Raw genomic sequence first — 25534 nt, 5'->3', positions numbered from 1 at the left:
TGAGAGTCCGCCTGCCGATGCAGGGGACGCGGGTTCGTGCCCCGGTCCGGGAGGATCCCACCTGCCGCGGGGTGGCTGGGCCCGTGGGCCATGGCCGCTGAGCCTGCGCGTCCGGAGCCTGTGCTCCGCAACGGGAGAGGCCACAACAGTGAGAAGCCCGCATACCGCAAAAAAAAAAAAAAAAAAAATGTTAGCGGGTATTCTGGATTCTTCCCTCCAACAAACACTAAGCTTGTGTGCCAGGCGCTTGGCACTTGGGTTGGGGAGGGAGGAGTAATAGATAAGACAAAAATCATCGCTTTGAAATTAGAAAACATTCTGCAGCTACACAGGGTATGACTGAGAATATTAGCAGTGTGGATTACAAAACGGGTTATTTTAGATTTAATTCAGGGTTTGTAATAGTCATAGGCAGACAATCCAGCAATGGAGCTTGTCTTTCCCAGGAATGTATTGGCAGTCTTCTTCGTGGTAGGTGTACCAGATTTTCTCCACAGTGAAGCTGTGGAGTCAAAATGGAGAGTGGACAAGGATAAACAAACAAACAAAAAGCAAACAAACAAAACAGACACTAATTTCAGATGGTACAATGGTACAGTGTTTTAATGATCAAACAAGGCCCCAGGCAAGGGCTCAGTCATCCACAGACCTGACAACACCCTGTGATTAAATATGGAGAAATATTAGACTTACCATAAGTATAATATGGTATATCCATACAATGGACTATTATTCACTCATAAAAAGGAATGAAGGAATAGAGGGTCCAGAAAGAAACCCTCACAAACACGGTCAAATTATTTTCAACAAGGGTGCCAAGACTGTACACTGGGGAAAGTATAGTTTTTTCAACAAATGGTGTTGGGAAAATTGGATACCCACATGCAAAAGTGTGACGTACCTTACCTTACACCATATACATAAATTAACTCAGAATGGATCAAAGGCCTAAAGCTATAAAACGCTAAGAAGAAAACATAGTGGAAAAGCTTTATGTCAATGGATTTGGCAATGAGTTTTTAAAAAACACAGAAAAAGAAACAAAAGAAAAAAATAGATAAACTGGACTACATTGATGAAATAAAATTTATATTTTAAGGCAGGACAAGAAAATGTAAACATAAAATTCTCTCTCTGTCCATTTGGGCCTCCTCCCTCCCTCTCTCATGTGCAATGTACATTTGCATTATACATTAACCAGACCTCCTCAAAGGTGGGAATGCCTGCTTGACCACAAAGGTCAACTTTTTTTTCCCTTTCTTCTGATGCTAGCAATGTAACCGCTTAAAAGATTAGAACTCTTTCCAAACTCTGTAGGGAGTCATGGTGACTTAATTGCTTGCTTACCTGGACTCTGTATCTTTGGTGAAGTTTATGTAAAATGTCAGTATGTCATTTTGATGTATGATCCTTTGTCTCAAAAAGGCTTATGACTGTGTCTTTGACTTCTAATAGGCAGAACAGTTCTCAGAGCTTCTGAGAGTCTGTCTCTTGGGTTATAATCCTCAGTTTGACTTAAGTAAAATTATCTTTTGGGACTTCCTTGGTGGTCCGGTGGTAAAGAATCCACCTTCCAATGCAGGGGACACGGGTTCGATTCCTGGTTGGGGAACTGAGCCCACGCGCCACAACTACTGAGCTCATGCACCTCAACGAGAGAGCCCGCGTGCTGGAAACTACAGAGCTCACATGCTCTGGAGCCGGAGCACCACAACTAGAGAGAGAAAACCCTCACACCACAACTAGAGAGAAGCCTGCACACTGCAACAAAAGCTCCTGCATGCCTCAACGAAGATCCCATGTGCCACAACTAAGACCTGATGCAGCCAAAAAAGTAAAAAATAAATAAATTAGGGACTTCCCTGGTGGCGCAGTGGTTAAGAATCCTCCTGCCAATGGAGGAGACACGGGTTTGAGCCCTGGTCGGGGAAGATCCCATAGGCCGCGGAGCAACTAAGCCACAACTACTGAGCCTGCGCTCTAGAGCCCGTGAGCCACAACTACTGAGCCCGCGAGCCACAACTACTGAAGCCTGCGCGCCTAGAGCCTGTGCTCCGCAACAAGAGAAGCCACCGAAATGAGAAGCCCACACACCGCGACGAAGAGTAGTCCCTGCTCACCACAACTAGAGAAAGCCCGCGCACAGCAACGAAGACCCAACACAGCCATAAAAAAAAAAAAAAAGTATTTTTGAGAATATGAATAAAATCACCTTTTTATATTTTGGAAAAACTTCAGTAAAGATTGAATTTGTTTTATCTGCTGAGCACCAGCGTTCAAGTAGATGGGCCTCAAGGCAGGTACAAGAACCTTCTACTGAGTAACACACATTTTCTAATTTGGGGCATCTGGTAAATTACTCAACTAAATTTTTTTACAAAAGGAGTTTCACTTTTGTTAGGTTATTGTGCAATACATGATTATAGATTTGATGTAAGCTATTGTGCAAGTAATGCGTGGTTGAATTGTATTTCTAAAGTGCATTGAATGTTTATATCCCTCACTAATGTTCTTAGAAGCAGAAACTTTATGAGATTGAATGCTAAGCACCATTTTTCTCCCTCTGAGCAATGCAGCACATGAAAGAACTATGTATGAAACCTGTAATGTTGCTTTGGTTGTTCACTTTCTCATTACCCATGGAAGACGGTGTTCCAGCCTTCATTTTGAATTCAGAAGTGATTGGTACATAATAGCCTAATTTGTATTGGTTGGTGAAAAACAGTGGGGTCAATGACAGGGATGTTCATAGTGGAGAGGACAGATAATTGGAAAGGAAGAAGAACATAGATCAGAGTAGTCTGTATTTCCACTCGGTTTGAGATTGTTTGAAAAAGGAGAGACGGTACAATAGATCAGCTTCGGGCACCCAAATTAGATTGTTATAGTTTTGTAGCTTGTGTTAGGACTCAAAGACACTTGAATTTCTGCACTACTGAGAGCAGTGGAAGGTAACTGAAAGCCTATCTGTCTTAGCTCACCTGTATCAAATGGACTAAACCTTAATATCTCTAGTGACCACCATTTTTTATTTTGTTTTTAAAGATTTGAAGTCACAGTTGCACAGAGAGATTACATAAATTAGTTCACACAGCTGTTCAGCATCAGAGCTGGGATCCAAACTCAAGCATTCTAATTTCAGAGTGAATTCTCATAACCATTATACATGTTGCCCATGAGTGGGGAAGGGAGGTATTCCCTGGGGGAGAGGCCATCTCTACTCAAACAGCCTTCTTTTCTGTTCTATATAAAGAAGGTTCCTAAAATTCTTGTCTTGAAGGGGGTGGATGGATTGAACTAGATTTATCCTGGAAAGCAGTATGGCAATTATTCCAATAATTGTCCTGTGTTTCACATTTCTCAGAAAATAAAAAATAAAACAAAAAAATTCAACAAAAGCCTAAAGGCAGGTTAAATTATGAAGTGATTCTCTGGGAATCATGCATTGGAAGACTCCTGGAGAAAATTACAGTGAGTCCCTACATATGAATGAGTTCTGTTCCGAGAGCGCGTTTGTAAGTCCAATTTGTTTGTAAGTCCAACAGAGTTAGCCCAGGTACCCAACTAACACAATTAGCTATATACTACTATACTGTAATAGGTTTATAATACTTTTTACACAAATAATACATAAAAAACACACAAAAATAAAGAAAACATTTTTAATCTTAGAGTACAGTATCTTGAATAGTACAGCACAACAGCTGGCATACAGGGGCTGGCATCGAGTGAGCAGGTAAGAAGAGTTACTGACTGGAGCGGGGAGAGGAGGTGGGAGAGGGTAGAGCTGAAGGATTGTCAGCAATAGGAGACGGAGGGCAAGCTGCACTTTCACATGACCTAACTTACGTGATTGGACATGCGAACACACGTTACAACTTTGAAAGTTCCCAACTTGAAGGTTCGTATGTAGGGGACTTACTGTATCCAGCCATTTTAGAGCAAGTGTGCCTGTCTCAGGTAGCACTCATTTTGATTCAAGTGTGTTCTCAAGCAGGCTTGATAAATATTAGGGAATAAAATAATGTCAGTGTATTCTCCTTTTGTTCTTCTGTACCTTCTCTGGGTGTTTTTATCACTGCTGTATTTTTCCTATGATGATCTGGATATTTTTTCCATGATAATCTAGTACAATAATTGTACAGCTTGGATAAAATTCCTGTTGGTAAATATCATCAACGCAGGTGAAGAAATCGCAAGCGCATTGTCAGAAACAATGTCTGACAACTCACGTGATGAAATAACTGGCCGTGTCCTCTGCATTGGCAGGCGGATTCTTAACCACTGAACTAGGGAAGCCCCTAAATAAATATTAAAAAAAAATTCAACTGAGTGTATTTGAAGATCTCCTTGGCTTTATTTGACGATTCATGAATTGGGCAGCATCTCATCTAGCAAGTAGAAAAGAGCTTCAGAGGAGCTGTACAAATGGAAGGTTTTTAAAGGCAGAAAAGGGGGACAAGACAAGGAAGTCATAAACAAAAGAAAGGATCATTTCAGGTAAGGTCACCTTCCCTTGGGGGTAAAGGTGGGGAGTCTATCAAGCAGATTACCTCACTAGGGATGATCAGGAAATTCCAGACTGATTGGTTTAAAATTCCACCCCTGGGAGAGGCTGAAACTGAAGTTATATATTAAGTTTTACTTTGCTGCCGTGGGGTTTAGCACAAGTGATTCCGTTTGGGGCCTGTTTCTTTTTTCACCCAGCAGAGGTTCTTAAAGTGTGTTTCCGAGACCAGCAGCATCAGCATCACCTGGAAACTTTTCAGAAATGCAAATTCTTGACCCACTGAATCAGAAACTTTGGGGGTGGGCCCCAGCAATCTGCTTTTTTTTTTTGCGGTATGCGGGCCTCTCTCTCACTGCTGTGGCCTCTCCCGTTGTGGAGCACAGGCTCCGGACGCGCAGGCTCAGCGGCCATGGCTCACGGGCCCAGCCGCTCCGCGGCATGTGGGTTCTTCCCGGACTGGGGCATGAACCCGCGTCCCCTGCATCGGCAGGCGCCACCAGGGAAGCCCCAATCTGTGTTTTAACAAGCCCTCTAGGTAATTCTGATGCACATGCACCCTGAAATTTGAAAAAGTATGAGTGATACCAGTGTTCGAGGTGGATTCTAGACCAGACCACAACTGTTCAAATCCTGATTGGTTCTGTCACTTGCAAGCTGTGTGATCTTAGGCAAGGAAATTACTTCTCTGGGGCTCAGTCTTCCCAGCTATCAAATGGGGGTAAGGATAGAAGCCACTTTATAAGATTGTCGTGAAGTGCTTTAGAACAGCGTCTGGCACATGGTAAGTGCTCAATACATGTTGGCTATTATTATTACTATGACTCTTATAAACTACTTTATTTCCAGAATATAAAGTATGAGAAACTCCCCAAGTTCATATGATTATTTGGGAACAAGATATGAAAAGCTGGATCAGTAACACACATAGAATATGTCTACAACAAAGCTTTTTAAAAAGTCCAAGTGGGGCTTCCCTGGTGGCGCAGTGGTTGAGAGTCCGCCTGCCGATGAGGGGACGCGGGTTCGTGCCCCGGTCCGGGAGGATCCCACATGCCGCGGAGCGGCTGGGCCCGTGAGCCATGGCTGCTGAGCCTGCGCGTCCGGAGCCTGTGCTCCACAACGGGAGAGGCCACAGCAGTGAGACGCCCGGGTACCGCAAAAAAAAAAAAAAAAAAGAAGGAGCATAAAGTAAGGTATCGTCCAACTCACGGTTAAACAAAGGAAAACATGACGTGGGAAACAAAAGTAGTGGGTGGGTCATGCTTCATAAAAATGGAACCATAAGTGTTTGGGGGTTAATTCCACCCATAGGAAAGTTCCATTAGCAAATATCTGGTGGTCCTATTTTGGTACATCAAGCAGAGTAGGTCTCATGCTCTTCTGAATACTGGTGGCACCATTAATTTCCTGAGTGGTACATTCAGTATGCCTTTCTTCCTGTTCTCTCTTGGCTTAAATGCCTGCAAACCTGGGTCAGTGACTTCAGTTCTAGGAGCTGAAAGTCTTTAGAAAAGAATTTGGTTGCAGGAAGGGTGGTGCCCAGAGCACTTGTTTTCAGTCGGTGTTTGCATAACAGCACACTTTTTTGTTTTTAAACTTAGGTGAAATGTTTATTCAGGGTGATGAGTGGGAGGGTGGGGTGTGTGTGGGGGGAGGCGGTGTAGGTGGGTGAGGGAAGCATTAAAGGAGACTATGGCCAAGGGACTAATGGCCTCCACCCTACTCTCCAGGCCAGCTCTGTTCCACCCTGGAAGGTAACAATATACTCTGCAAAGAGTTGTTGAGAGAGTGAAGTGAGCTTAGCCCAGTGTCTGGCAGGTGATGCTAAATGTTTGTTTTAAGATGGTATTAGTGTGGTGGTGATCATTTTGAAATGTACAGAAATATCAAATCATAATATTGTGCACCGGGAGCTAACATAGTGTTGTTGGTCAGTTATACTTCAAAACAAACAAACAAACAAACTCATAGAAAAAGAGATCAGATTTGTGGTTCCCAGAGGTGAGGCCTGGGGGTGGGGGAAATGGATGGAAGCAGTCACAAGGTACTTATTTCCAGTTATAAATTAGTACTAGGGATGTAATGTATGATATGATATCTTTTTAACACTGCTGTATGGGAAAAAAATTTTTTTCTATTTCTTTTATTTTGTACCCATACGAGATGACAGATGCTCACTAAACTTACTGTGGTAATCATATCATGATGTATGTAAGTCACCTTAAACTTATATAGTGCTGTATGTCAATAAAACTGGAAAAAGGAAAAAAAGATTGTATTAATATGAAACTTCTATAGAAATCTCTAGTAGGGTTGCTCACGGTGCCCTTCAGATCTTCTGCTTGGTTTATAAAGTATTTTGTTATATAAGTAATTTTGTATATAATTAAACTTTAATGATATAGATGTGGCAGTCATGGAGATGCCTTTCAGATGACCCTTCAAGAGGCCACCAAGCATATTAAAAGATGTCTGCAGCACCTTCAGACTCTGCAGCAGCATTCATGCTGTGGATGCACTTTTCCCAGAAGCCTTCCGTTGATAAGCCAGCAGAGCAGAGATACTGGGACCACAATATTTCTTTTTAAAAATTAATTAATTAATTAATTAATTAAATATAAGTTTATTTATTTTTGGCTGCACTGGGTCTTCGTTGTTGAGTGCGGGCTTTCTCTAGTTGCCGTGAGGGGGGCTACTCTTAGTTGTGGTGCTCGGGCTTCTCATTATGGTGGTGTCTCTTGTTGCGGAGCACGGGCTCTAGGCACCCAGGCTTCAGCAGTTGTGGCACACGGGCTCAGTAGTTGTGACTCGCGGGCTCTAGAGCGCAGGCTCCGTAGTTGTGGTGCACGGGCTTAGTTGCTCTGCGGCATGTGGGATCTTCCTGGACCAGGAGATCGAACCCGTGTCGCCTGCATTGGCAGGTGGATTCTTAACCACTGCACCACCAGGGAAGTCCTCAATATGAAATTTTAAACTGTAGATATTGCTCACTTTTTTACTCAATACATTTTATTAATATATTTCAAGAGAACGTACTTTAAAGAAAGCTATAGATATTCAGAACCTATGCTTCACCTACATAATAAAGATTTGATAAAAACTAGGTAGCAGTAATACATCCTTAGTAGCTGGTCATTGGCTTACCTTCTAAGAATAGGACTGGAATCAAAATGAGATCAGCTGTTCGCAGAAATGATCCACTTGTAAGAATTAATCAGAAAATGAGTGGCTGAAGAAATCACGAGACTCATCATGAAAAGCACAACTGTATCAAGACATTTCAAGTTGTACCACAAGTCGTAATCTACCCGAATATTTTGACCTAACAAAAAAGAAACACAGCATAATCTGAATGCATACATCTACCCGTTCTACACAGATTTACTGACCACACGGTTCTCCCCTCTCCCTCCCACGCTTAGGTTTTAAATCTGGGCTTCTTAACCGTGACTCTAAAGGCAGGGGTCCTCTAAGAGTCATTTGGGGACTTGCAAAAAATTGCAAATTTTCAGCGGTTCTGAATTCACTGATTCCCTGCGGGGCCCAGAAAACGGCATTTAAACCAGCTTCCGCGCGATTCTTAAGTCAAAGTCTCCAAACTGTGAAGAACTATTTTGCTTGTGTGGAAAACGAACGTGTTAAATTTACGGGTTAGAAAAACTCTGGCAAAACATACGTACAAAGTTTCCTTGTGAACCGGAATACGCATTTTCTGACTAAAAAAACCCCACAATATTAATCAAATTCTCAACGTGAGGCTAAGAACTAAAACTCGCATCGCGCTGAAACACCTCTTTGCTACGGAGAGAAATCCAGCGGCTCCCAGACAACTAGCTGCACATTCGATCGTCTTTCAACTTTTGTTCAATTTAGCAGTTTCTGTCTTCGTGAAAAATTTTACAGAAACGGAAAGTTCATTCTCTTCGGAGACGATATGCAGTCGATGCTCAAGGCATGTGATTAAATTTCTTAAAATAAAAGCAAAAACGGAAACAGGGCCCGTGACGAATCTGCTACTTCCAATGTAAAGGTCCTGTCAGTCAAGGAGGAAGAATCTTCCGTCGCTTCGGGCTCGGCACCAGGCCCCGTGGGAAAGGAAACCCGAGCCTTGCTGAGGTGAGCGCGGGAGCGGTTTGGTGGGAGTAGGGCCCACCCTGGCGAGAAGGACGAGGGAATTCGGCCTGGACGGTATGTCGGCGCGTGGGTGGGCCGCCATGTTGAAAGCGGGCAAAGGGGGACCTTTTGGGGTTGTGTTGCCGGGAGCGGGGGCGACAGCTGGGTTGGTAGGATGGCCCCTTCCGTCCTGTGCTCCCTCAGATGGTGACGGGCTGGGGAAGGCAGCCCTGAGGGCCGGCGGCCGAGACGTAGGCGCTGCGGGGCGGGGGGAGCGGATCGGAAGTATAGACTTTTTCACGGAGACTTCCGCGTTAGCGTCCACGGCCTCACTGCGCGTGCTCGGACGGCTCTGGGCGCCAATCTTCATTTTGCTTCACACCTGGTGGGAAGCACCGGTTGTTCCGTTCTGCAGGCTCAGCCGGGGACTAGTGCTTTGTTTGTTTGCTTAAGAATAGTTTTTTTTTTTTTTTTTTTTTGTGGTACGCGGTCCTCTCACTGCCGTGGCCTCTCCGGTTGCGGAGCACAGCCTCCGGACGCGCAGGCTCAGCGGCCATGGCTCACGGGCCCAGCCGCTCCGCGGCACGCGGTATCCTCCCGGACCGGGACACGAACCCGCGTCCCCTGCATCGGCAGGCGGACTCCCAGCCACTGCGCCACCAGGGAATCCCAAGAATAGCTTTTATTTGTATAATAATTTATAATTAGAAAGCTCTTTCAAAGACACTACCTTCTCTCATCTTCACAAAAAAACGCGGTGAAGAGGCACTTAGCAACATTTAACAGGTGATTTAAATTTTGCCGAAGCTAACACTAGGTCTCACACCTGGGTGTTCTGACTCCCAATCCAGTGCTTTTTCACTTTCCACACTTCTGTCTTTAATAGTTCATTGCCCCACTCACCTCCACCCCCGACGATTCATCTCTCACATCCCATCTCCGTTTATGAAGTAATGACGAGAATCTAAACATCCAGAGAGATGGTGGTCGAAAATCTCAATGCAATGTTGCAACGGAGGAAATACACCTAGAAAGATTAACGAGAAGCTGTGAAGCCCGCTCTTCTCTTGGTATTTAGTATTGATAGAGCATGCAGGTGAGGGAGAAAACCGGAAACTCATCTTTTATCCCTTTGTAATTTTTTTCCAGAGTTTAATTTGAGGAACTCTTAAAGCTTTGAACAGGAGCTCTGACTGTGCACAGCAATGTCAGCTTTATTTGGTGGATCTTTGTGACCTTTTCCTGTGGAATGGGGACGGGTTCCTATCCCACTTGGCTGCGAGGGGGCTCTCAGCCTCAGACACCCAGACGTGGCCTGCTTTTTCCTATCCCCATCTCAAGCTTTATATTTTATGACCGCTATCTAAGGAAAGAGTTAAGAGCTCAAGCTCTGGAGTCAATAAAAGCCCTTGGTTCTAACTCCCCCTCTGGGCTACTTCTGTGATTTGGGACAAAAGACAACCTTTTTGCATCTCACCTTTGGCATCTGAAATGGCAATAATAGAAGTGGGTGTGTCCGGGTATTGTTGAGAGGTGAGGGAAGTTAAGTGCTTAGCACAGTGCCTGGCACCTCCTAAGTGTTCGATACAGGTTAACTATATTATGGTCTCTTTTTTGTTGGTTTGTTTTTCCTGCAACCTTGCGATAGTAAGATTAGAGTCTTAAGAATTTTAGGGCCATTTAGAGGATACCGGAGTAGAGATCCAAACAACACAGTGATCTCTCTCTTTTTTTCCCCCATGTGGAGAAATTACAGACATAATAGACGGAAAGACAGAAAGTGAGTTAGAGGCAGAGCCCAGACCGGACCAAAAGCGTCTCACTCTTCTGTGCTCCTTCCCTTGTTCTAGTTGTTTATCATCCTTTTACTGATAAGGATACCAGAGAGGTGTCTTCTCCAAAGTTGCTTGTTAATGATGAGACGCATATATGTCCTCCTTTTACAATTTGGTGGCAGATGGTGTAATGTCCTGCCTCTCAATTTTCTTTCTTTCTTTTTTAAAGTAAATAATTAATTTTTTGGCTGTGTTGGGTCTTCGTTGCTGCGTGTGGGCTTTCTCTGGTTGGGCGAGTGGGGGCTGCTCTTCATTGCTGCAGTGCACGGGCTTCTCATTGTGGTGGCTTCTCGTTGCGGAGCATGGGCTCTAGGCGCATGGGCTTCAGTAGTTGTGGTATGTGGGCTCAGTAGTTGTGGCTCGTGGGCTCTAGAGCGCAGGCTCTGTAGTTGTGGCACACGGGCTTAGTTGCTTCGTGGCATATGGCATCTTCCTGGACCAGGGATCAAACCCGTGTCCCCTGTATGGGCAGGCGGATTCTTAACCACTGCGCCACCAGGGAAGTCCCTGCCTTTCAATTTTCAGTGAAGTGGTCCTTTTTGTCTGATTTGGACCAAAATAAGTTCAGCGAATTTTGTTTGGAGTTGGTTCAGTTCCCCAGCATTTATCAGGAAGTGTCCTAGGATCTGGAGACACTGGGTTGAAGAGTGTTTATTGTGAAGAGTGTTTATTGTGTGTTGGGCAAAACGTGATCAGTATGACAGAAGAGGTACCATGAGCTGTGGGACCAACGGATTTGCTTCATGGGGAAGAGGCTGGAAGCTGGACTTGAAGGACCAGTAGAATTTCCACAAGTGGAGATGTGGGAGGTGGAAAGGAAGGGAATATTCCCAGCAGAGGAAATTGCATCAGGAAAGACACGGAGCCAGGGGATTAGGGCACGTTCAAGGAATGAGGAGCAGTCCTGGGGAGAATAGGTTCTGCAGTGGAATTTGGGGAGAGGCTGAGTGAGAGTCAGAATTCTTGAGTTCATTGACTTTGGGTTTTATTCTGTAGGTGTTTTACTTTTTTACTGAGAAAAGAAATTCCACTGTGATCACTCCCCCTGCATAACCTATAAACTGAAGAACAAAAACAAAAAAGATCCTTGAGGAAATTTTGAGAGAGGGGGGGGAAAATCATAGATACCATTTTAATAAATAGCATGGAAAGATGCTGTTAGGAATGAAGATCACCAGATGTATTTGACAGAGCCCTGGTTTTTAAGTAACATATTTCAGCCTTGGCTCTAAAGCTTTACAGAGGTAGTCACATGATTACCAGCAGGGTCTGAAATGTTGGCAAGCACCGAATTATTCCAGCAAATTCACATGAATCAATTATCATGTGTCAGACTTAAACTTCCCCACCCTCTTTCAAACAAACATAGATCTTCTATCGGAATGAATGACAGTTGCAGTGTGCTTGCTGAACTAAAATTACCATTGCAATCAGTTCTCAAGCTCCAAAGCATAAATGGATTATGAGCTAGGGAAGTGGGAAGAAATCCCATCTTCCTTTTTTTTATATAAAGTTTCTTTTTATTTATTTATATATATTTTTTGGCTGCGTTGGGCCTTCGTTGCTGCACACGTGCTTTCTCTAGTTGCGGCGAGTGGGGGCCACTCTTTGTTGCAGTGCGTGGGCCTCTCATTGCAGTGGCTTCTCGTTGTGGAGCACAGGCTCTAGGCACGCAGGCTTCAGTAGTGGCAGCACGCAGGCTCAGTAGTTGCAGCACGCAGGCCCTAGAGCGCGTGGGCTCAGTGTTATGGCATGCGGGCTTGGCTGCCCCGTAGTATGTGGGATCTTCCTGGACCAGGGATCGAACCTGTGTCCCCTGCATTGGCAGGTGGATTCCTAACCACTGTGCCACCAGGGAAGTCCCCCATCTTCCTTTTGAACTAAAGAGCCTGCGGCTGGGTCACTGTCATTTTGGCTTGCTCCCTGTTTACTGACAGATGCAAAATGCTGCATTCAGAGCACCATTTTCCCATATAGTTTTGTTTTTTTAAAAAGTCCTTATCAGAATAATCTGGGAGGGACTCCCCTGGTGGTCCAGTGGGTAAGACACTGCACTCCCAATTCAGGGGGCCTGGGTTCGATCCCTGGTCGGGGAACTAGATCCCACATGCCGCAACTAAGAAGTCCCGTGTGCCACAACTAAGGATCCTGCATAACGAAACGAAGATCCTGCGTGCCATAACTAAAGACCCAGTGCAGTCTAAATAAATAAATATTTAAAAATTAAAAAAAAATATCTGGGAGCGGGAACGTGGGGAGCACAGATGAAATAAGACAGGCCAGGTGTTGGTCACGGTTGGAGCCGGGTGAGAAATTCATGGAAGGTTATGCCATTGTCTACACTGGTATGTGTTTGAAACTCTTGGTAGTAAAGAGTTTTTAATTTTTATTAATGTTATTATTATTATTATTTATATATATATATTTGGCTGAGCCGTGTGGCTTGCAGGATCCTAGTTCCCCAACCAGGGATTGAACCCGGGCCCCGGCAGTGAAAGTGCCGAGTCCTAACCCCTGGACCGCCAGGGAACTCCCATAAAGAGTTTTTTAAGATGCCCTTTTCCACAGAAGTTCCCAGGCTGGTTTCCCTATGACCATTTTAAAGTCTCTGAAAGGTGAGCCTGGGTTTTGATTCTGGATTTTGATACGTGTTGCCACGTTATAACAGTTTGTGCGTGCCCTACCGTGGCTAAGCTGGATGGTACACGTATGCATCAAACTCAGGAACGTTGCCCTCTGCTGCTTCCGGGGAGGGTCGGTGGAGGAGTGAGTGAGAGCATTCTGGAGCCCCACTGCCTGGCTCTGATACTGTCTCCCCTGCTTTCTAGCTGGGAGGCCACAGCGTCGGAAAAATCCTCTTCCTTCCCAGTTGGAAGAAGGGGTGAAAAGCAGTATCTACTTCATGGGGTTGTTGGAAGGACTGAATACATAGCTCACAGTAGATGCTACATAAACGCTTGCCGTGCTTCTCCTTAGAACATGAACGATTGGATGCCCATCGCCAAGGAGTATGACCCGCTTAAAGCTGGCAGCATTGATGGCACCGACGAGGACCCACATGATCGAGCTGTCTGGAGGGCGATGCTGGCACGATATGCCCCCAACAAAGGCGTCACAGGAGACCCCCTCCTCACCCTGTTTGTGGCGAGACTAAACCTGCTGACCAAAGAGGAGAAGTTAAAGGAAGTGTTCTCCCGCTATGGGGACATCCGGCGGCTTCGGCTGGTGAGGGACTTGGTCACGGGCTTTTCGAAGGGCTACGCCTTCATCGAATACAAAGAGGAGCGTTCTCTGCTCAAAGCTTACCGGGACGCCGATGGCCTGGTTATTGACCAACAGGAGATATTTGTGGACTATGAACTGGAAAGGACTCTCAAAGGGTGGATTCCTCGGCGACTTGGAGGAGGCCTGGGGGGGAAAAAGGAATCTGGGCAGCTGAGATTTGGGGGGCGGGATCGGCCTTTCCGAAAACCCATTAATCTGCCAGTTGTTAAAAACGACCAGTTTCGAGAGGGAGAGAGGGAGAGAAGGGAGCGATCTCGATCCCGAGAAAGACACTGGGACTCCAGGATGAGGGATCGGGACCATGACAGGGGCCGCGAGAAGAGGTGGCAGGAAAAAGAATCAACTAGGGTGTGGTCAGAAGGTGACTGGGACAGAGAGAGGGACTTCAGAGATGACAGGGTCAAGGGGAGGGAGAAGGGGGACAGAAGTAAGTAGACTCCATCCCCTGCCAAACCCAAACGGAGGTACCCGCCCAGTAAAAGTGCAGGGAGACCTGCACGGCTTGTATGCAGAATCCAAGTCCAGTGCTTGAATAAAACTTACTGATGAAAACAAAAACGAAACAGAAAAAGCTTACTAATGATAATGGGGTTGGGTACGTTTTCTTTCGACTCTGGAATGCAGGTTCAAGATGAACACGCTGATATTTTGAATTTTCTCTTCTTCATCTTATAGTTTTTGTTTTTGTTTTTTGGGGCTCATGGGCGGTTTGCAGGATCTAACTTCCCTGACCAGGGATTGAACCCGCGCCCTCACTAGTGAAAGTGCAGAGTCCTAACCATTGGACCAACAGGGAATTCCCCTCATCTTATAGTTGTGAGGACCCATTATTTGATAAGCTTGAGAAACAATTTTGCAGTCACCAGCATCTGTACAGAAAGGCCTGTGTAAAGAGCCACCACTCATTTAATTTGGCAGTATGGAATTTGCTTTTTCTCCCATCTATTGGAAATGGCCATTTTGAGGGCTTGGCAAAAAGAGGTGATGACCGAAAACCACTTGCATTGATCTGTGACTCCTGGGAACCCAAATCTGGTCAGAATCTAAGTTGTGCGTTTTCCACCTTTATGTCCATAGTGCAGGGTTTGCTGCAGTGAAATAAAAATGGGTTAGAAAAATGAATCCAAGGAGAATGTCCAGAGACTTAGTACCAAAAGCCAGTCTTAGCAGTGATCTGGGTCAGCAACCAGCTTCTCTTGAACAAATATAACTCCATTCTCGAGCCAAATGCTGACTACCTTTTTTCCTTTTCTCTTTTTGGCGGGGTGGCTGGCATTTAAAATGAAAACCCAGAGTTGCAGGGCTTTGGGGCTATGGTCTGTGGCAATCCTCCAGCCCTCGGAAAAGAGAAAGTTCAAAAGAAGTGAGAGTGAAAAATGAAATCAACCAAGGGTTAGTAGCTAGTTCTGATGGACTGATTTGCCTTTTCTCTCTTGATCATCCAGCCTCTGGTTTGTTTGAAACTGGATATATTGACCTGAACTTCTGAGAGCTTTGAATAAGTACCATACTGTTCATGTGATTTTTCAAGAAAGTGACATTCAACATTTTTCTTTTATCCATGGCTGTGTCTTTGAAAATTCAGGTTCTTAAAATTCAGGATGTCTCATGTAAAGTAAATGTCTGATTTAGTAGCAAGACTCACACATTCATTACTAGGCTTTTGCATCAGGAGTATGAATCTCATTGTTACATAGGGAACCGGCAATATCGTAAAATTGCTGTCAGCTGTTAGAACTGTTTTAGAAAAATATGCTCTTTCCTTTGTAAATTTCCAGTGCAGAATGTTACTATTCTCCTAAATCTCAGAAGACCGCCTTGCAGGAACACCTTTATGATTTCACCCATGTTTCATTTACAACGTGTGTTATGGGCTAGAGTTGGTAGGTACATTAGGTAAACAAGCTGCTCCACATCAGGGAAGCTGAGTTGTGAGACAGCTTCAGAAGAAACACATACGGGGGCAGCAGTGTTTATATAGTGTTTACAGAGTCTAAGCTGGTGGTTATCGACCCCGAGTACCAGAATACCGATGGATGGAAAAAATAGGCACATTCAGTCCCCACCCCTGGACATTGGGGCTTAGTCTTACAATGGCCCTGGTAACTAAAAAAAAAAAAAAATTAGTAGAACCCCCCTGGTCAGGGACTGTAGTTGTCAACATGGCTAAGGCGGATACCCTCTGACCCGGCAATTCTGCTGCTAGTTTATTCTGCAGACTGATGCACGTGTGTGAAAGTGTGTAGCGCAGTTTTAGAAAGATTGGAAGCTACCTGTCCACCACTGGGGCCTGGACAAACGTGAACAAATTACACTTGATGGTTGACCAGGGTTCCTCAGTCTTGGCACTATTGACATTTGGGGCTGGATAATTCTTTGGTATCGGGTGCCGTCCTATGCATTGTAGGATATTTAGCAGCATCCCTGGGGCCTACTGGATGACAGTAGCACCCGCTCAGTTGCGACAACCAAAAACGTCTCCAGTGAGTGCCAAATATCCCTGGGGGCCAAAATCACCCCTGGTTGAGACCCACTGTCTTTTATACTGGTGTGAAGTCATGTCCAGGGTATTCTAAGGAAAGAAAGGTATGGGATAGCATGTGTATAACACGCTGCCATTTATGTAAAAAGAGAACAGAAATATATCTGTATTCTTTACATGATTGCATGTATATTTATAAATTACTTCAGGAAAGACACCCAGGAAACTACCAACACTGGTCACCCCAGGGGGAAGACAGCCAAAGGTGATGCAGGGAGGGGGATTCCTCAGCACACATGCTTTTATACTCTCTGAGAATAAACTCTAATAGTTCTAGTGGGCAGTCAGGTTGGAGAACCACTGCTCTAAACCAACATTATCGTGTCTGGTCATTTTTCTCAGCGATCTGGAAACGGAGTTCATGTAGATTCTATAAACCGACTTGATGGTTTCTTAGCAAACCACTGTAAAATGTGTAGAAAGCAGCCCAGTCAGATGTACTTGAGTGCCCTGTTAGGAAATGGTACCTCTCTCAATCCGTGAGCACCCCCAGTCTTGCACTCTGGGTGCTTCGTGAGTGGAGAGAAAACATTATTTGGGTAACCCCCCGACTTGCCAGTTGCAGACAGGGCATGTGGCTCTCCATCTCCACTGCAGCCCCATGAGTCAGCCAGACATTTGGTCCCCAAGCCATCTTTTCAGCCCCCGCCATTGCTTTGGCAAGTCTACCCTACCCACCACGTGGCATCCCCTAGGGTTCCGCACATCACACTCAATCCGCTTTGGGACATTTGTCTTCTTCGCAGGGGACTAAGTATTTGACACAGTGAATGCTGAAACAAGATGCCAAGAAAAAAAGAATCCACACAAGAAATGTTGCAATGTCTCATCCTTAGCAACTTTGTTTGGTTAGTACTGCATAACTCACAGCAGATTCCAAGGCACTGGCCTTGAACATTGCTACATGCTCTAGGCATTATCAGTAACAAGGTGCAATAGAGAACCACAGGCTCTTGCAAACTTGTCTCCAGTTTCTGGGCGGGAGGACTGTCCTCCCTATTTTCTGTTTGCTTTGTGCCTAAGCTGGGCCAGCTCACCCTGTGACTTTGGAGGCCCTGCCTGTCTAGTCGATGCGTCCTATATATTATGCTACCACCATGACAATGTCATGAACGTAACTAATGAAAACCTACCACTTCCCTGCCTCCCATTTAAGTATGACAAATGTGATCATAAAACCTCTACACAAATAATTTCATACAAAGCAAGTCAAACAGCAGTTATAGCGGCATGTGATGTATCTGGCGAAGCTTGCGTTACTGAAGTTAATGCAAAAGTCAGCTTCCGCTCGTGGTCTTATTAAATATATATCCTAAGGGATCAGAGTCATCTATTAGAAACGGTGATAGCCCTGCTATAAATAAACGTTTCTTTAGAGTTTGGCCTCAGTTTTTTGACGTGCTGCCTCAAAGCAGACAGTTTGTTGGAGGGATCAGGTTTGAGGGTGTGACACCCAAGGCGGCCAGGTTCTGTTGCAGGCGCTGGTGGTTCAGGTCCAAGGACAGAGGCGGGTCACGGTCACAGGTGCTGCAGGGCCTCCTGTCCTTGCTCCGTGTAACCGTCGTCGCGGTGGCAGTTGGCCCACTGGCCAAAGGACTCGTGGATGCGCACGTTTCTCTGCGTGTTGACCAGACGCTTCTTATCTCGGGAGAGGAAGGTAAACCTGTGAGAAGGGAGAGAAAGAGATAAGAGGCTGCCCGTGGCCGTGCACGTCACAGCTTTTGCAATGCCAGCAGCAAACGTGAGGGAGCACATCAACTCGAGGTGTGAAAGAAAACGTTCGGGGTGCGGGTCAAAGTTATTCCAGAAAGCGGCAGGGCATTCTGCGTGTCACTGTCACAGTACCTTGGAGGTGACACAGTGTGAGCAGGGTGTGCACGGAGGTGATGTATCTCCCGCCTTAAGCACTACTGAGGATTTCTTCTCGTGACCAGTGGAAATAAAAAGCTACTGGAAACATGCATCATGGGTTTCTTTACCTTAATGATGCACAGGAAGAAATACTTGAAAGCCATATGGTACGTAAGACGATTCGGATGTAAAGAGATGAATATTTTAAATTCAAGTAATTATTTCCTGTGGATTGGGAAACTAGGTAAGTAGCACATCAAAGCCCAAATTTCATGGATATTACTACAGCTTAGGATGAGGTGAAAGTAGGTAGTTAAGAAAAATGAGGCAATTAAAATATGTATTAAGGAATAGCATACACGTTTCTCTGATTAGATGAACATTATGAATATAGTATGTGAATGAAATTTGGGAAATATTAATTTGGACAAGTGACAAGAGCTGATTTAATGGTGATTAAAACTGATTTCGTTTAAAGGTGAAAGCCTTTAGAAGTTATCACAGTAACTATCTACATAGCAACAGCTAAAGTAGACCAAGAGGTCTTTTCAAAACAGGTGTGACTGTTGGTCATTGACCAATCTGAGTGAACCATCTGATGCCTAAAAGATAAAAGTAGAAATCTCAGGCCAAAAGCTGATAATGTGGCCCATTTAAAACAAAGTCAGCTTAAACTCCACCTAAACAGAGACTAGAACCCTGGCCAGTAAACGTGAGTTGGCCTATTTTGAGTATTTCCCCAAAGCCCTTTCTAAGCTGCCAGCTGTCCTTCTGCACTCTCCGCCTCTAATTAAAGATTCTTTCTATTTTTACCAAGTTCCCCTACTCTTGAATTTTGGTTTCTGAACTTGGTAAGAAATATAGTAGCTCTGTTATGTTTTCCAGGGGCAGGAATAGGAAGGAACCCCTGGAGAAGTCAAAGCTTCAGATCAACTATTTCTAGTTCCCTCTGTCTGTTTACCTATTCGTTTTTTGGTTTGTTTTTGTTTTTTAGTGCTGTGGACTATGGAGTTCAGTTTTAATCCCATCGGAGTGAAAATGATCTTCCTATTCTGTGGTTACTGGATCCTACAATAACTTCCTAGCAGGAATAAAGTGGTCTTTCATTGTAAAGCTGGGGCAAGCCAAGTTTGTCGAGAGAAATTCTCCCTACCAGCTAAAGTCTCTTTTTTTCTGCAACCAATATGTGTACTGGCAAATGAAGGCATTCTTCTCATTCTGGGTTATTTGTGAGCTCTTTCCATAGGGTAATCAAAGCAATTAGCTGGCCAGAAAGACAGGAGCGCTCATCACTGTTACATGTCATGTCTACATGATTCAAGCAGGAAAGCCACTTGCCACTTCCTGCCCAAGGGGACACAGAAAGAATCAAGACAAAAGTCTCCTCCTGTGCTTTTCCTGTTTTAACAAGATCAAATGGCTTGCTGACTATGGCTTGGCAAAACAAAGCGGTTTAGAAAGCCAGGGTGTGAAGATCAAAAACACAGCATTAGTGTCACTTGCAGGGGGGGGTGGGGGGGGATGGGTCATGGTGGGCGTTGATTACTGACCCGTCACTTAAAGGACCTTCTTTACTGGATCATGGACAAGGTGGTTTTAGAATGGAAACAGAAAAGACAGAAAGAATTATTGGTGACAGAGCTGAGAATTCCGAGGCTTCACTCGTGCATATGCAGCGTCATGAGCCGCACGTTTGAAATCGCACTCCACACCCACTTCAAATGGGAACACGCAGGTGATGGCCATGCAGCTAAAGGGGCCAGAGGAGACAGGCCAGCCCCAGCAGTAGCTGCAGCAGACATTGCAAAGGCACAGCTCAAAAGGAAACCAGAAAAATGCAGTGCCTACGAGGGACACAAGTCGTCGGACAGGCTGCAGTGTGGGGTCATCTATTATCAGTCCGGCTGCTACCATGGGCATTATGGCTGTAAACATCCTGGTTAGAAAAGTACAGATAGACACAGAGAAGATAAAAACAGGGGCGGCATGAAAAAGAAACACACTCCACAGACAGGTCAGCCAAAGGGTTTGCTTATGGTTGATGTGGAATTATGGCCCCCAACGCCCCCCATTCACATTTTGAAAAGTCCTAACTCCCAGGAGCTCAGAATGTCACCTTATTTATTTATTTATTGAATGTCACCTTATTTAGAGATAGAATCCTTGTAGGTGTAACTAGTTTTGGTGAGGTCATACCGGAGTAGGGTGGCCCTAATCCAATACAACTGGTGTCCTTATAAAAGGGGGAAATTTGGACACAGACACGCAGACAGGAAGAGGCCATGTGAAGATGGAGGCAGAGTTTGGGGTGATGCTCCTACAAGTGAACAAAGGCCAAAGATTGTCAGCAAAAACCACTAGAAGCTCGGAGAGAGGCGTGGAGCAGATTCTCCCTCACGGCCCTCAGAAGGAATTGACCTGCTAACACCTTGATCTTGGACTTGTAGCTTCTAGGAACTGTGAGACTATACATCTCTATTGTTTTTTTGTATTTTTTTGGCCATGCCACTTGGCTTGTGGGATCTTAGTTCCCTGACCAGGGATTGAACCCCGGGACCTCGGCAGTGGAAGCGTGGAGTCTTAACCACTGGACCGCCAGGGAAGTCCCTATCTCTGTTGTTTAAGCCAACTCAGTTTGTGGTACAACAGCCCTAGCAAACGAATACAGGGTGTGATAACCACGTAGGGAAGACAGGGTGGTCTCAAGGGCTGAAAACGCAGGCCTGGGTGTGGGGAAGGAAGTGTCAAAACCTGCCGTGGGATTACTCTTGGGTGTCTTCCAGCACGTCTCCCCCAGCTGCCATGAGCTGCAGGCAGCCAGGGGAGACCCAGGAGAGAAGGTGAGGCAGCCAGGATGGGCCGGGCAGGAGACAGCCTGCATCATCACCCGCCTGGTAAGTCAGAGCCGACAGTGAATGCTCATCGGTTCCTTGTCTGGGCAAGAAGAAACTCCAACTAAGCCTCCAGAGCTTATTTGAACAGCTTTGATTTCTTTTTTTTTTTTTTTAAAGAGGTTGGCTGAGAAAAGATATAATATGATTATCTCAAGTGAGGTTTGAGAATTCTCTGCGTCTGGATCACCTCTGACGCAACTTCACAGACTAGCTGGGTGGCTTCTCAGAGACAACGAGAAGGGGTTCCATTTGGTAAATGAACGGGCCCAATCCCCAGGGGCCTGGCTAGCGGGTACCATTAGCTTTCCAGGGGCTCTAAGCCACAAGGTACTGCACCCACCTCTACCAGGACCCCTCTCTAGTATAACACGGAGCCCCCAAAGACAAAGTCGTTGTTTGGGGGATGGCCCCAGATGTGCGGGGTGGGTATTTTGCCTGGACAAATGTTTGCCCACTGGGAAGTGCTGGACTTCCTTTGGGGCCCAATCAGGGGCCAAACTGATGCACCAGGGCCTTGGGACACCTGGGGTGTTCCAGCCGAGCTACGGACGACCCCCTTCCCTCTTTATTCCAGGTGCCTTGCTGCAGGAGCCGCCTGCTCTAGAGGGACAGCCACTTCCATGAAAAAAGACTGGCTTGTTTTGGGCAAAAGTTGTCTCCTGGATACGATGTAGCTGGTTTCAAACTCCCCCGAGCCCCTGCCACCACCCCGCACTGTGACAAATTATTTCTGGAAGACTCAAACCAAATGAAGTTCTAACAGTGGCATTTCAGGCAGTGTGATGGGCGGCTGTAAAGAAGCTATTTCTGGGCTGCAGTGAGCAGGGCGGTGGGTAGGGGGACAGGGAGAGAATGCCCTGCTGTTGCTGCCCTCGGATACTTGGGTGGCTGCCTGCTCGAGGCCAACCTTTCCAGTGTGTGAGGCCAGTTGTTCTGATCACAGCTTCCCTGGCTGTGCCTCTGCGCCCCCTGCCAGCTGCCTGCCTCTCAGGTCAGCCCCCGCCCCTGCTCAGCAGCGAGCAGCTGTGTGTATACCTGTCAGCCCAGGATTGAGAGCCGGGCACCACACAAAGGGGGCTCTGGTGCCTGGTGTCCACTGGGGATGAGGCTGGAGCCACTCAGGCGCTCCCTCGTGACCTGCGCAGCCAGTGCCAACCCAGACTGGCCAGCAGCTGCTCAGTCACAAGCTATTCTTGGAAGGTTTTCTGGGCACACTGTTTTGACAGGCGGCAGGAGCTTCTGGTTCCCTTGACCAGTTCAGCCCAGAAATGTAGACTCTGGTGGCTCTGGCTGGTGATGCATTTGAGAGATAAGGGAACTGGGCAGCCAGCCAACAGCTGGTGACTCAGGAAATGGGGTGAGGAAAAGGGGGGTGGGGAGGCCGAACGAGACAGCTGGGGCAAGCACTGTCTTGGCCAGGGGGCAATCAAAAGGCATGGGTTCCAATCCCGACGTTGATCCATCCAGCAAGGTGATCGCAGTGAAGTCAGTGGGCTTCTCTGGGCCCCAGTTTCCTCATCTGAGAAATGGGGCTAATTGTCCCAGGTCTGAATCTCTGACAGGGTGGAAGATAACCTAGTTCAAGTGCTCCAAACCGGTGAAGCCCCTTCGAACCTCCATGGTAGTTACAGCTTACTTACTGGAGGGTGGGGAAAAGTGGTCGAGGGCAAGAAGCTGCGCTGGAGAACAGCTGTGAGCTGCACTAAAGAGGCTGTGTGACTAATACTCCATAAAAGCAAGGACAAGGGACCAGACAGACCCAGACGGGTGTCCGAGAGTGAAGGATGGAGAGGGAGACAGGCATGGAACCGTCTTAAGAACTGTCATTCCCTTGCCCTGGTCCCCAGGGAAGATCCATCCCTGCCCCAGGCTCTGAGCTCCTGGCCACACTGATGCAGCTTCCCGGTCAGTGGCCGAGGTGGACAAAGTGACCAGTGTCCTGTCTGGGCTTGTCAAAAGCCTTTTGTGCCATTTGGATCTTCCACTTATCCCCTACAAGGCCAGGGCGGCCATGGGACTGGCCACCTGCACCCCGTGGACGAGAGATTCTGAATTCTCTCTCCCTCTCTGTCTCTGACTCCCAGATTCCATCTGCTTCTCCTGCTGGGCTCAGAGCCCCAGGTCTTGCTGAGCAACCAGAGGCCAAACTGAAGGGGAGAAGGTTTTGAGAACAGGGCCCCAGGGTCCTTTCCGGAACATTCTGGAAAAGAGGACCAGACACCACAGCCTACTTGTGTGTGGATAGAAGAGCTAGTGGGAAAAACATTGTTGGTTAATTCTGACAACTTTCCGCTGGATTTTACCCGGTGTGAGATTCGCAAAAAACAACTCTTAAGTCCCTATTTTAGAGAAAGGGGGCTGGAGTGGAAAACTAGAAAGTCAGAACATCCCCGCTTCAGAAGGAAGTCTTAGAATTACATATGACTTGGAATTACAGTGCCAGAGATGCTGTAAATGCAGCACACTTGGAGCAGAGATGCTAGAAAGGTCTGATTGTTAAAGGGAAGGAACTGCTGAAAGAAGATAGATGCTGGTCTCTTGGTCTCACCCCTCCCTTAGCTAAGGGAGGGACTGTGTGGGCTCATGAACTTATTCTCAGTTTCCCCAGGTTTTAACCCAAAGCATTGAAGATCACTTCTGCTCATCCTTACATGCAAGTGGGGCTGCTGGACAGATCAGGGTCTAAGCGAAGTCAATCCCATTTCTTAGCAAGCACTGGATGGGAAACCCTAACCAAGGATACTGAGTACATCATAGAATCGAGACCAAAGGGCTCCCTCTCCCCCAGGATGAGGCTACAGTGGACGCCGGTTTCTTCCGTCTGCTCAGCAAACTGATCTTGCTTGGGGTCTGTCCTTCCCCAAATCCCTGTCCATGGGAACTGGATAGAGTTCAAGCTACTCTAAGTTTCAGGCGTGAGAATGAGACCCAGACCAGACCTATGGATGCACTGCCCTGTGGGGTGATCATGTGACCCAGTCAGAGCCAAGGAGGCTCAATCCTGTGACTTGTATGGGAGATTCTCTCCTCCCACTGGAGTTTCAGACAAGAAAGCAGAAGCCTGAGCTGATGGCGGCCATACTGCCACCCTGAGGGGACAGCACGCCCAAGAATACAGCCCACAGAAAGGAAAACAGGTAGAGGTAGAAGGAACCCGGCAGAGCCCTGAGAACAAGACCGGGGTCCAGCTGAGCCTGAAGCCAGGATGACCTGAAAATCTCTAGTTGCTTGGCCAACAGTTCTTCTTTCTTTAAATTACTTTGAGTTGCGTTTCAAGTGCCAGTGGGAGATTACAAACTAATACGTGGCCAACAAGGTGTTGGGATCCAGAGGAAGCCTATCTGGTTCCAAGCTTCACCCCCAGGAAATATTTATCCCTAACCAGAACTGGGGACCACAGGCCCTCCCAAATCCAGCGGATCTGCTTGACCGAGGGCCAAGCAAACAAGCAACGTGAAGCTGGCAGGAGAGGCTTGGAAAGGAGCCACGTGTTAATCCACACACTCCAGAGGGCGGCTAGCCTTTCCCAGGGCCCCGTATCTGAACAAGTCGCCCCTTTCTAAGAGCAGAGGGTCCAGCAGTTACACACATTTTGCGTTCCCTTCGTATCCCCCGACACCGAGGATTACGTCAATTCACAGGATAAGAAGTAGCCAAGACTTTCCAAACAAAAGTGGAATTTAAAGGTTGAGGCGGGGCTTCCCTGGTGGCGCAGCAGTTGAGAGTCCGCCTGCCGATGCAGGGGACACGGGTTCATGCCCCGGTCCGGGAAGATCCCACGTGCCGCGGAGTGGCTGGGCCCGTGAGCCATGGCCACTGAGCCCGCGCGTCCGGAGCCTGTGCTCCGCAATGGGAGAGGCCACAACAGTGAGAGGCCCGTGCACCGCAAAATAAAACAACAAAAAACCCCAAAAATGTTGAGGCATCCGAGTAACACCCCAGTTCCTCTCCCGACACACCCCAGTTGGCTTTCCAACCCATGCCACTCGCCTTCACAAAGCTTCTACCAGGGTTTGGGGGGAAGAACCGAAGCCTCTTCTCTAAGAAGGTGCAAGGCTGAGAGTCAGGAAGATCCTCTCGGGGGACAAAATGAGGCCACAAGACAACTGGGAGCAGAAGGCCCTCCTGCAGAGTTTGAAACGTGGGCTCTCGGCCAGGCTGCCTGTGTTCGAACCCTGGCTCTGCCTCTTATTAGCTGTATGACCCTAGGCAGGTGATTGACTTCAGTGCCTCAGTTTCCTTAACTGTAAAATGGGGATGACAGTGCCCTCACCTCACAGGGCTATGGTGAGGACTCAGTGCCATTATCTGCAGGAACGGTACCCGGCAGATAGGTTCTTAGTAGATATTAGCACATAGTAGGATCTTACTAGATATTAGCACATAGTAGGTTCTTACTAGATACTAGCTAACTAGACCAGAGCTTTAACCCTTTATCTGAAGGGCTACAGGAGTCAACAAACCTAAAACTGTTTGCAAGACTGTATGACTCCACCTTCACCCC

General features: G+C 46.6%; 2 protein-coding genes and 1 non-coding gene across 3 annotated transcripts in view; 1 reads left to right on the top strand and 2 right to left on the bottom strand.

Moving 5' to 3' along the window:
- Positions 1-8560: 8560 nt before the first annotated feature.
- On the top strand, positions 8561-14297 carry SNRNP35 (small nuclear ribonucleoprotein U11/U12 subunit 35). Its single transcript, XM_007448667.1, has 2 exons — positions 8561-8626; positions 13435-14297. Exon 2 carries the CDS (start codon positions 13438-13440, stop codon positions 14176-14178), a length of 741 nt encoding a protein of 246 aa, XP_007448729.1. The 5' UTR covers positions 8561-8626; positions 13435-13437; the 3' UTR covers positions 14179-14297.
- Positions 12916-12987, bottom strand: TRNAE-UUC (transfer RNA glutamic acid (anticodon UUC)). Its single transcript has one exon. It is a non-coding gene; the product is annotated as a tRNA-Glu (tRNA).
- A 2804-nt stretch (positions 14298-17101) lies between the features above and the next one.
- Positions 17102-25534, bottom strand: part of RILPL1 (Rab interacting lysosomal protein like 1) — a 45211-nt gene continuing 36778 nt past the window's right edge. The window contains exon 7 of the mRNA XM_007448666.1: positions 17102-17948. Within this exon, the coding sequence (XP_007448728.1) occupies positions 17804-17948 (145 nt within the window). The 3' untranslated portion in view covers positions 17102-17803. The remainder of the gene's footprint in view (positions 17949-25534) is intronic.

The sequence above is a fragment of the Lipotes vexillifer genome, unplaced genomic scaffold (genome assembly GCF_000442215.2).
Source record: "Lipotes vexillifer unplaced genomic scaffold, Lipotes_vexillifer_v1.1 scaffold21, whole genome shotgun sequence".
Classification (NCBI taxonomy): Eukaryota; Metazoa; Chordata; class Mammalia; order Artiodactyla; family Lipotidae; genus Lipotes; species Lipotes vexillifer.
Note: the sequence above shows the minus strand (reverse complement) of the source record. Positions and strands in the feature narration are given on the sequence as shown.